Source organism: Schistocerca nitens, chromosome 12 (assembly GCF_023898315.1).
Source record: "Schistocerca nitens isolate TAMUIC-IGC-003100 chromosome 12, iqSchNite1.1, whole genome shotgun sequence".
Lineage (NCBI taxonomy): Eukaryota > Metazoa > Arthropoda > Insecta > Orthoptera > Acrididae > Schistocerca > Schistocerca nitens.
The window spans coordinates 26,927,593-26,939,615 of NC_064625.1; the positions used below are offsets into that span (position 1 = coordinate 26,927,593).

Consider the following 12,023-nt stretch of genomic DNA (forward strand, 5'->3'; position numbering starts at 1 on the left):
CTTTTAATGTTTTACACGTACGAACATATGGGCTTCCGGCGTCATCGTAGCTGTGCAAACATGACGACGCTTGTTATCTGGCGCACTCTGTTGACTGCTGAAACGAACCTATTTCTAACAGGTCACCGGAAAATACTGCGAATGGTGGTTTGAAAAGCATTACTTTCGATGTAAATTTCCATTTATGCAAGATGAACTATGTGCGAGGGTGTACAACGAATTTCTTAAATCACAGAGTGTTTGACTAGAAGAATTTCGAGCCCAGAAGATCAGACATTTATATCGTTATTGAAAATTTTACTGGCACATTTATGTGATGTATCTTAAAGTGTACCATGCGCAAAAAAGATCAACATTATATGTGGAAGCTTAGCTTCTCTGCAGCTTATTAATCTTAGAGACCAATATTATATGTGGCAGCTTTGCTTTTCTTGTAGCGACAATATGTATATTAATTTAAACCATTAACTTTTCTTATTTGTGTGTTCGCGCTACTTAAGAGTGATCTCGCTATTGGCGACTTCATCACGTGTCCTTTGCTGTCATCAGCTGTCGAGATCATGTGACACGTGCTGTGACTGGCTTACAAAAGCGCGTCACAATCTCGATTTGAATGCTTCGGAAAGTAACATGTGGTGTTTGGTGGAATTCGAATTTATACCTTCAACGTTCTTCTGTAGCACCACATTTCGAAAGCTTCTATTCTCCTCTTGTCCAAACTATTTATTGTCCATGTTTCACTTCCATACAAATAGTTTCAGAAACGACTTCCTGACACTTAAATCTATACTCGATGTTAACAAATTTCTCTTCTTCAGAAACGCTTTCCTTGCCATTGCCAGTCTACATTTTATATCCTCTCTACTTCGACCATCATCAGTTATTTTGCTCCCCAAATAGCAAACCTCCTTTACTACTTTAAGTGACTCATTTCCTAATCTAATTCCCTCAGCATCACCCAACTTAATTCGACTACATTCCGTTATCCTCGTTTTACTTTTGTTGGGTAGATCACGTAACTAATGAGGAGGTGTTGAATAGGATTGGGGAGAAGAGAAGTTTGTGGCACAACTTGACTAGAAGAAGGGATCGGTTGGTAGGACATGTCCTGAGGCATCAAGGGATCACAAATTTAGCATTGGAGGGCAGGTTGGAGGGTAAAAATCATAGAGGGAGACCAAGAGATGAAAACACCAAGCAGATTCAGAAGGATGTAGTTTGCAGTAGGTAGTGGGAGATGAAGGTGCTTGCACAGTATAGATTAGCATGGAGAGCTGCATCAAACCAGTCTCAGGACTGAAGACAACAACAACAACAACAACAACACACAAATATGAAGCGTAGATGTTGCTGCACATCAAAGATCTTTCCAAAACATGTTTTTTCCCCGGAGTTTCATTTTCTTAAGTGCCAGGAAATTCTATGTTGTATAAAACCATAAACAAAGGATTGATACGTTTCACAGTGCCAAGGAAAAGTATACTGTCACTTAACACAGAAAAAGTGTATTTTCACTCGAGAGATATTGTATTTTCAACCAGGAAATCTGGGAAAAATCTGGAATTTTTTTTCCCCCCCCTGTCCATGGATACACCCTGTATAGGTTTCCACAGTAGTCAATCTTGTACAAGCCTTTTCATCTGTACTTTAACATCCATCCATTTGAACCTGCTTCCTATATTCATCTGTTGGTGTTCCCTGACACTATTTACCCCAACATACTTCACTCCATTGCCAAACTCACCATTCCAGATGACTAATAGAAGGAATTGGTAGATATGACTCCACAAGGGACGTTCCTTTTTCCCTAATTTGATTTGATACCTTGTCAGTAATAACCCAGTGTAACCCCCCCCCCCCCCCTGCGGAGGAGAAAAGCTCGTCTTCCACCCTTTTTTTTAATATATTTATCTTTGTGTCTGCAAAGCAAGCCTGTGTAGCACTACATATATTCAATGCAGAAGTTAGTTGTGGCGGCACCTACCAACATTTTTCAGAACTTCCGCTTTGCACTTGATTCTAAGCCGCAGGCGGTTTTTTGGATCACAAAAACTGGAAAAAAGTGCGGCTTAGATTCGAGTAAATACGGTATATTTGATGCATACATGAGTATTAGAGCATAATGCGCTCAGTACAACATTTACTTAGTTTTTGGTGTTAAATCCTGCTCCTGGCCATGTTGCTTACACTGTGCAGGAAATTGTGGGCTTACCTTCCCCTCGGTCATCTCGCTTTTTTCCCCTCCTGCTGTCTTCTAGTACACTGCCCAGGTACTTGAAATTTTCCACTTTCCATAGCACTTGCCTTCTAATGTGTATGTGAGGCATTCGATAAGTAACGCGCCTGCCTTATGCCACCTTACTGGAAAGGTTTGTGCCCGTAAGGTACCATTCTACTGTGTGATGCTGGAGCCAATGTCTTGCTGCATCAATAACTTCATTATCCACATACTGCTTCACGTAGAGTGCATTCTTCATTGGGCCAAACAGATGGAAGTCAGAAGGTGCAAGATCAGGACTGTGTGGTGGATAAGGAAGAACATTCCAGTGACATTTTATGAGCACCTCTCAGATGTGCAGACTTGTGGGAGGACATCAAACAGAATAATCCATTCAGAGTTGCAGAAGACTGTCACCATGACTTCCCATTAATGTTCAGTGGGATTCATGTCGGGCAATCTGGGTGGCCAGATTGTTCACTGTAATTGTCCTGAATGTCCTTCAAGCCAATTGCGAACCATTGTTACCCGGTGTCAATTCCATTGTTGCTTGGGAACACAAAGTTCATTAATGGCCTGGAAATGCATGGCCATTTCCACTCAGTGATGAGCTCAGTTGGACCAGAAGACACAGGCCTTTCCATGTAAATATGCCATCATTCACAATAATCCATGTGTGGCAAACATATATAATATCTCTCTCTCTCTCTCTCTCTCTCTCTCTCTCTCTCTCTCTCTCTCTCACACACACACACACACACACACACACACACACACACTGATAAAACTCTTACAACACTATGTATGAAAATGATGTGCATGATCAGTATCTTGGGAAGCAATGCTTTTCATAGCCTGATCGTGTTTCACAGTAAGCATTATCCATTCTTAAAATTCAGCAAAAAAAAAAAAAAAAAAAAAAAAAAAAAAAAAAAAAAAAATGAAATTGCGACAAAACAGACATAGATCTTGCTCATTTGATAACTCTCCACAGACTGACTTAAAATGGCTTCCAATCACGTTCTTTAATAAGTATGCAATAATTAAAACAATTTACCTATTGTTGTTTACCAGATTTTTCCCAAATTACAATTACGTATTTTCATTTCTGAGTAATTAAATACTGAGTGGAGATTCATTTGAACTTAAAACTTTGAGATACAGTAATAATTTGTATTAAATTACACTGTTTAGTTTGCATAAATATGCTATTCTTTTGTAGTAACAATGTTTTAATTAAGGTTGTGTTAATTAATCAATTAAAGATGTAATTACTTCTTAGTGAAATGGGCTTAGATGTTGCTAACATTTTCATACTGATAACCAAAGGAATGTAATAGGTAACAAAAAAATAAGTTGAATAAGCCCTGGGTGAATATTTGAGGATTTTAGGTACTGTGTGCATGCTATATAAATAATCATTTCAAAAAATCACTACTTTTGAAAAAAATGAGTAATTATAACAGTTTGGAGGGAGGAAAAATAATAACTGGAAGGAATTCACCAGCTTTGTTAAAATTCACACTCTCAACATCAAGGACCACCATTACTAAAGTCTTACCACAGTCTTAGTCTCTTGGAGCTGTCTCAAACTAACAATGAGATCAACTGTTGGCCTTTCTGGTCTATACTCAGGTTATTACTTTCTGTTCTCTTCCTATCATCTTCTGCATTCTTCCAGCATGACACATCAAAGTAACTCTCCAAGAATTCTGACACACAATGCTTCCTCCTACCCTCTTGAAAATTTGAACATGCAATTCCTTTTCCAGTCTTCAGGTTTATTCCTTTATTTCTATACTGTTCTCATGATCCAATGGAGATACTGCACTCCAGTACTATCAGCACATTTATTAGAGGCAATTTTCCTGCTTTTGTGGTCTTTATTGCTTTCTTTACTTGTGTCCAGGTTAGGTCGATCTCGACATCCTCTGTATTCCCTGCTCCTCATTTTCCTTGTCTGTGTTTTCATTTGGGTTTAGTACCTCTTCAAAACCTTAATCCACATCTTCTTGATATCCTGCATGTTCCCAGTGTCTTTCCTTCTTTATTGACCCTCCAGATAGTTTGCATCATGCTTCTCTTCTTAGCCTTAACCACGCCATAGATGACCACCTCATGCGCCATTGTCCTTTTCCTCATCCATCAGTTTCCTCTCCTCTGTTGCCAACACTCTCTTACCCACCTTCTTCTAAGACCTTTATGGAGAGGAACTACCTCCAAATGTAGTCCACAAACAGATCCGTGCCATATCAGCACATGCCTTTGTGTATCCAACTGTTCCTGCAAATGAGCTGTAAATCAGCACTCTCCTAATCACCAAGCATCACTCCATCAGGTACCACATAACCGCATCCTCTACTAGAACTTCAACTGCCTTCCACTGTAGCAAAGCACGTACTTCTCAAAATCATTCTCACCTCTCACAAACTTGTATTTCAGTGTACATTTAATGGAAGAAAGGTCCTGGGCTATCCTTGAGTCACACCTATCCCTAACCCCTTGCACATGGGTCATCGTGATGTGGGATACCCAGATAGGAGACCTGTCTTCATCCAGTCCCACCAGAGGCATATCTTACCCTATCACACCCAGGACAACCACCTGTGAATGCAGTTGCATTGTATACCAACTGTAACTAGTGCACAGCTTTCTTCTTCTTCTTCTTCTTCTTCTTCTTCTACCAAGTGAAGGGCTACCATCTATTGTGTTCTTTAGCAAAGGAGACCAGTGACAACTTGCTTAGAGCACCAATGTGCTAGTCGTAAATTTGACTTCAAATGTGTTCTATGTGGGTCCTGTCCTCAAATATGAGATTGTCTGAATGATGCAGATGAGAATCAACCTTCCACCCCATTCTTCTATCCAGTGATCCCTCCTGGTTCACTCTCTCCTGTGAGTAACATCGACATGATTACATCACTGTAGTTTACTAAATGTAAACAAGTGTTACTAAATGTAAACATGTGTTATTACACTTGCATATTCTACAACCTTATACCTTTGTTCCTTGATAACCCTCTTTCTCTCCTTGTCAGTTTCTTTCGTCTACCTCCTTCAGCTACCTTTCACACTTTTTTGTTTTAGCATGTACCTGTGCGTAGTGATTAAAATAATTGGCCTGTACCATTTACAGTGCAGAAGTACCTCAGGTGGATGATGACATTGACACAATAACAGCAGAATTTCCACATTTTTCACAGGAACCTGAATGTCAAGTGGTGTCGACGTGTGCCCGGGGGTGTGAAACGGCTGATGGAACTGATGCCAGCTGTCAGAATCCATGGCAGCTTCAAGGAATGGGATCTGCCTGAAGACATCGTGAGGTGGGACTGGTGACACAAGTGCCCAGTACACGGCACGCAACTCGTTGACAAGAGTTCTGTACACACACACACACACACACACACACACACACACACACACACAGTCAGCGGTGCTCGAAGGGAGTTGAGATTCTTGCAGTGGCAGCCAGCTCCCCGGTGAATGGCTGTCACTCAGTGGGCGATAGTGTGTGGTGCAGCAGCGACCCTGCACCGGTAATTGTGAGAGGCAGGTGCCGTGCCTGAATTTCAACTGGCTGGCTCCCTGCTCCCCTGGTCAGGACTCCGGCTTGCTGATGGATTGGGCCCAGAATAGCCCTGTTGTGCCACAGCTTAGTGCAGGAGGCAGGTACAGCGACAGAAGCTCGAACTGGTTGCTGCAGCTGGCAGCTCACCTCGTACCCTCGTCAGCCGTAACATCCGTGTCTCGATAGTACTCCTGGGCTGCAAATGAATCTGCTACCAAAATTGAAGCCATTTGCAAAGGATAGCAGCACACTTGTTATGCCAGTGACCCACTTCATGTTTTTGACAACACTACAGAAACCTGTCGGAGAAATCCCCCCCGCTTCCACTGCAAGAATCTTATCACTGTGTTGGCAGATTTTACCGAGCTGAGCCTGGCCCCTCTCACCATAGATAGACAGCATGCTTACTGTGATTTTCAGTGCTTTACCATTATACTCGAAGTGATGCTACACTACCCCTGTCTGTGGGAATACCCAGCCCTCTGGGTTCCCACTTGGGATAAATCTCCAACTGAGATTCCAAAGCCATGTGTACCTTTTCATACTTACAGGACAAGTTTCCATCAGAAGAGTCTCAGGTGGCTTAACCCCAGAGGTTCAGAGACCACATTTATATCATTTTCTAGACTTCATCTTATGCCACTAGGCTACTTATTACTTCTCTACTTAATAGTCCATTATACCTGCGCCAGCGAAACATTGCTTTTTGTCAAGTTAGGTTGGCTATATTGTAATAGTGATTCAACAGCAGCCTCTATACACACAGCAGACAATACAGTTTTCCGCCCTGCCTCATAAATGCAAGCAATTGAGCAATTACAGAGTATATAAAAACTCGTTTTTAGTTATACTACAATGGCAGGAAGTAAACAACCGTATAATAATGCATGTAAAAGCATAACAATGCACATCTTTTCGATAACGGGGCAAAGAAATACAGAAAACAAGCATCTGACGACTGGTACTTTAAAATCAATACTATACATAGTTTACAAAATAAATAATAACTGAGATTGCAATAAATAACCAATATTAGTAATTTTTCATTCACCAGTTTACATCGATAATGACGCAATTCCATCCAGCTTGCGATCGTCACTGTTGTCCGATTCATCGTCAAAACAGTGTTCATCGTCATCAGCAAGACAAATCATTAACTTTTCATGGCCACGGATAATACACCTTCTATTGTCTATGCTGCTCGTATAAGCTTCTTGACGTGCTCAACTTTTTTTCTCCATGAGGCTGCATTCACAGTCACAAGAGCTTCACGCAACAGCTTTTCCACCTCTGTTATTGTAAAGGACTTGTTGTTGTTGTTTCTTACATACATTTTTACATCACTCCGTACTAACTCAATAGGGTTGAAATGGCAGTGATATGGTGGCAGCCTTATTACATTATGACCCTGCTCCTTGGCAATTTCGTCTACTACATATGTAGGTGTCTTAGGCTTATTTTCTTTAACAAGATAATATAATAGAACCTTTGTCATACTCATATCCGCTGCAATATTCGAGCCTGTAACCACTGCACCATAACTTCTTTTCAATCATTTGTGGTTGGGGCTTTGTTCAGTATCACCGAGTGAGATGGAGCATTGTCCATTACGATTGTTGTAGGGATAGGAAATTGTTTTAAAAGGTTCCTGAACCACTCAACAAATCGTGTGTGATCCATATCTTCATGATAATCACCAGTGTTTTTTGATCTAAAAACTAAAAGTGCATCAGGGACAAAACCACTGGAGGAGCCTGCATGGACCACAATTAATATAGCTCCTCTTCCCGTCGGCTGATGGCCGCTACTTCTGGGTGTGTTATCTGTCCAGCATTTACTGACAGCTTCCCCGGCATTAACCCACCTTTCGTCTAGCCAAATTATGGAATGAATGTCTCTGCTCACAATTTTGTGCAAGAAAATGCTTTGAGCAGTAACAATATGTGCCCTTTCTAACAGTACTTTGCGTCCGTCTAGCGTTTTGTACCGGAAACCCATATTTTTTAGCACAATTTTTAGTGATGTTTTACCATCCCTGAAGAATTCACTTTCTTTTAAAGAGACTAATAACTTAGCTACAGTTGGATACTCTTTTCTGCTGTAGTAAGCATAAACATGCCTGCGAATTGCATCAGTCTGGAAAGAATCTAAATCTGTGATAGGACTAGGCTGGTTTTTCTTCTTTCCCGGGGTCGTTAAAAATGTATTATTTGATCCAGACAGCTCGGAATCATTACAGCTCACTTCAGTATCTTCCAAGTTTTGTAGTAAGACTCCCTTACTTACTACGGTTCTTGCATTAATTCCAGGAGTTTTCGACGTATGTTTCACCACTTTATCGGGAGGAATTGATGGCTGTCCATGAATGCTTACACAGTAAAACTCACGAATTCTGTGTAGGAACTCCAGTGCCTGTCTGTTTAGCGGCACCCCTCAATGCAAAGGATTGTTACTAGGTGAACGAAGTCTTTTCGGTGGCATTTTCCAAGTATTTAAACTCACGATGTAACAAAAGTCACAACGATATAGAACACAGTACAACGAAAACATGCGGTAAACAAGATACAATTCATGTTGTTTAGACATTCCCTAAACAAAGCAAGCAACGCGTTAACTTTGACGTCACAGCACGTGAGTAACAGCAGTGCTCACTGCACTGTGATTGGCTGGCGCCCTGTGCTGAACGCCTCTCGTTCTTCACTTGTTACACTGTTATGCTGCCAACTTTGTACGCAAACGTCAAGTGCAATGAAACTTCCTGGCAGATTAAGACTGTATGCCGGACCGAGACTTGAACTCGGGACCTTTGCCTTTTGCGGGCAAGTGCTCTACCAGGTCCCGAGTTCGAGTCTCGTTTCGGCACGCAGTTTTTATCTGCCAGGAAGTTTCATATCAGCGCACACTCCGCTGTAGAGTGAAAATTTCATTTTAGTCAAGTGCAATGTTTCAGCGGCCCGGGTATAGGCTCCCATCACTTTGTGCATTTATCTTTTGCTTCCTGCTAATCATGCCCATTGGCAAGTCTCTTCATGCCCTTGCGGCTTGTTCCTTGGCCTTATTACTTCACAATCTCTAGGAAATACATTTCTTATCACCACACAATCTATTTATTTTCAATGCTAGGTACCTTGCCATGTTCATGTATATATAACTTATCCTTCCACACTTAAAACTAAAAATAACGCTGTAGAACTTCACCCTTCTAATAGGGTTGTCCATAAAAAATAGTCTCCTAATTTGATTTTGCTTTGCTCTTTTGTTGTGGTTAATGAAAGGAGTTTTACCAATGCTAGAATCCGATAATCATAGGAAATGCTTGGCAGTGAGAAGTATGGGGTAGTTTAAGCACCCTTGTCATTTGTATGTGTAGTTGATGAATGTTAGGGTTATGGTTTTACATATTTTGGAACAGATCCTTAATCTCAGAAGTTGGCAATCTGTTACAGAGCATTTGTAAAACAACAAGATTAATATGAACAAGATTAATAATTTACTCTTCCATACTTTTTGAACTAATGCTGCTGAATTTTTAAATCAAACACTCTTTAAATAGTCCGTTCTTATATTTCTCAAATTTGACATAACACACTTCTTCTGATGAGACTTACTCTTTTACAACATAACTTCATGAACACATTTTTATGGGAGTGCAATGAGACATTGAACAGTCACACCTCCACACGTCCATCCAACATAGACACATGTTAGAAACTTTCTTAAGTCTCCCCTGCCATATTATGACTAGACTACATTTCATCTTCAGAGAGTAACATAAACCAAAAATGAAAAAGTTCTATATATAAAACAATTGAAAGCCAGGATGGAATGTAAACAATATTGTGAAAGGAAAGTTGCTACTCCCCATATATTGGAGATGCTGTGTCGCAGATAGGTCCAATAAAAAGACTGTCACAAATATAGCTTTCGGCAAGTAAGTCCTTTGTCAAAATTAGACAACAAACATACACATACAAACTCACACAGATACATCTCTCACACACCACTCTAATTTTGACGAAGGCCTAACTGGCCGAAAGCTATATTTGTGACAGTCCTTTTATTGTGCCTGTCTGCGACTCAGCATCTCCACTATATGGTGAGGAGCAACTTTTCTTTCACAATATTGTTACGAAAGTTATGTATTGACAGACCCCAGATTATAATTTAACTGAAATGATAATACATAGAAATGTCGTGCCCCACTGATGAGTCCTGACAGGGAGTGGAAGGATTGCAAGACTGCACGTTGAAGAACTTACTTGGCAGGAGGTCTCGTGGTCGTGGGCTGCCTTCTGTGCACTTGCTCCACTGAAAAGAGGGCTGTAGGGTGAGTAAGAATACGGAACTCGGCTGGGATCTCAGGGTACACTGGATGCAATTATAAATCATTGCATGAGTATATGTACATTGGAAGCATCCCTGGCACATCCATTTTATAAACAGTTCTATTTACAAAGTCTACTAACTGCCTTCTTAGTAGTGTAACTTCTCATAGCCCCCTAAGTCCCGATATAGCCGAGGCAGGTGCACTAGACTAAGTGTTGACTGCATGGAAATGAGTCTTAAGTCCCCTCGTGGCTACACAGCACTGCACTACAATCTCACAGCATCATAACTCCAGCTAAACCATATCTGATCGACTGACCAGCTGCTACGTCACTGCCATCAATCCCCCAACACTATGGCGGCTAGCCTTTATATAGGCGGTAGTGCACCCGGCACCACTTGTTCTAGAAGTTTCCAGTACTCTTGAGCATTGCGTGTGTGTCACGCAGCAGCATGTGATGCCTACGTGACAAAACAGGTTGTACTGCGCTATGTTCGCTGTGTCCAAGGGTTGCGGCTTGTAACGGCTCTCGAGCCTCGTGATGCAGCGTAGTCCGCTCTTGTTAGCAGTGTAAACATTACACATAAGCTACACCTGGTCATGTCCGCCTCGCTGATAGTAAGAATTTCCAAGCCTACATCTTACTTGATCATTCGCGACATCTCCCTTCCCCAGGGGAAAATTTTCTAAGCTCGGACTCTCGAGGTTAGGCTACAAAATTTTACATTTCTATGTGCGGTGCCAGTGAAACTTGCAAGACTTTATTTTAAAGCATGGTTTCACATCATAAACTCTAATACAAGTACATTGTCATAAAAATAGAAAGCACGATGTAAGTACAACTGACATTTGGTTGTTTGTTGTCCACACTTGTCGTGGTAACTTCCACAAGTCCAGAGCTTTACCTAATATTACCAAGGTTTCACATAATTTTTTTTTTAAAATGGATGATCACTTTAAAATTTCATACACACAGTTTACAACACAACACACAAGAAAAGGAATAGGTAAAAGGTTACATAAAATATTATACAACATAGTTTATCATTCAACTTCAATTTACGCTTGTACATAATTTTTAAGTTGTATTTTCATCTCCTATCTGTTTTGAGTACCGACGACTCCACTGTATTTGCACGTGGTTCGATTTGTTTAGTGAGTTGTGGCGTTTGACTTTGCTCTCTCCACTGCACTCAATAAGGCAGAGGAGTACGTCATGTATACTTTTAATTCATACTCTCCACCATCTTCCTCCTCTTCACACTGTACAGAATGGAGGGAAGGAGCGTATCGTACACTTCTTTTATGGTGGCTATCTGTTACCACCGTATTTGTCACACACACTTTAGCACAGCAATTTCCTCCTGCTTGACACAATCTTCTGCCACACCCTTGACAATACTTAAAATAGATACATGAGCAACATATTATAATAATTACAACTAGGGTTACTTAACCTGTGTATCCCCACACGGAATACATACTTTGTGACCATCCTCGGAAGGTTGTTCGCTGCTGGTATTCTATTTCGCTTTATAGTCAATCTATTTTGTGACTTGTTATCTTTAGGTTATCTAAGTGTCCTACACTATGTTCTAAGGGTAACAATACAGGTATTTTTGTGACTCCTGCTTCTCCTCATTTATCATACAACAGTCTATATCTAAACTTAACATAGGTACTACGTCATTCTTGTTTACATTAGCACAATTTAAGTGGTCTGCTTGTAGCATGACTTATGCACCATATCCTTTGCACTGGCTTGTAAATGTTAATTTACAAGTACCTCTTATGATAAGATCGTTAGGGGGTAACTCATTGCACAATATTGTTAAACCCTTGTCCTTGGGTGCGACGTACAGCCATTCATTGTCGTGTATCTGCGTCCAGATACTTTCATTCAGTAT

At 40.7% G+C, this 12,023-nt stretch overlaps 1 protein-coding gene across 2 annotated transcripts in view; it reads left to right on the forward strand.

Annotated features, from left to right (window-relative positions):
* The window catches only part of LOC126214853 (F-box/LRR-repeat protein 2-like), a 121,662-nt gene that overhangs the window by 96,107 nt on the left and 13,532 nt on the right, over nt 1-12,023 (forward strand). For both annotated transcript variants that reach the window (XM_049941487.1, XM_049941488.1), the window contains one exon: nt 5,422-5,544. In XM_049941487.1, coding sequence (XP_049797444.1) covers nt 5,422-5,544 — 123 coding nt within the window. The remainder of the gene's footprint in view (nt 1-5,421; nt 5,545-12,023) is intronic.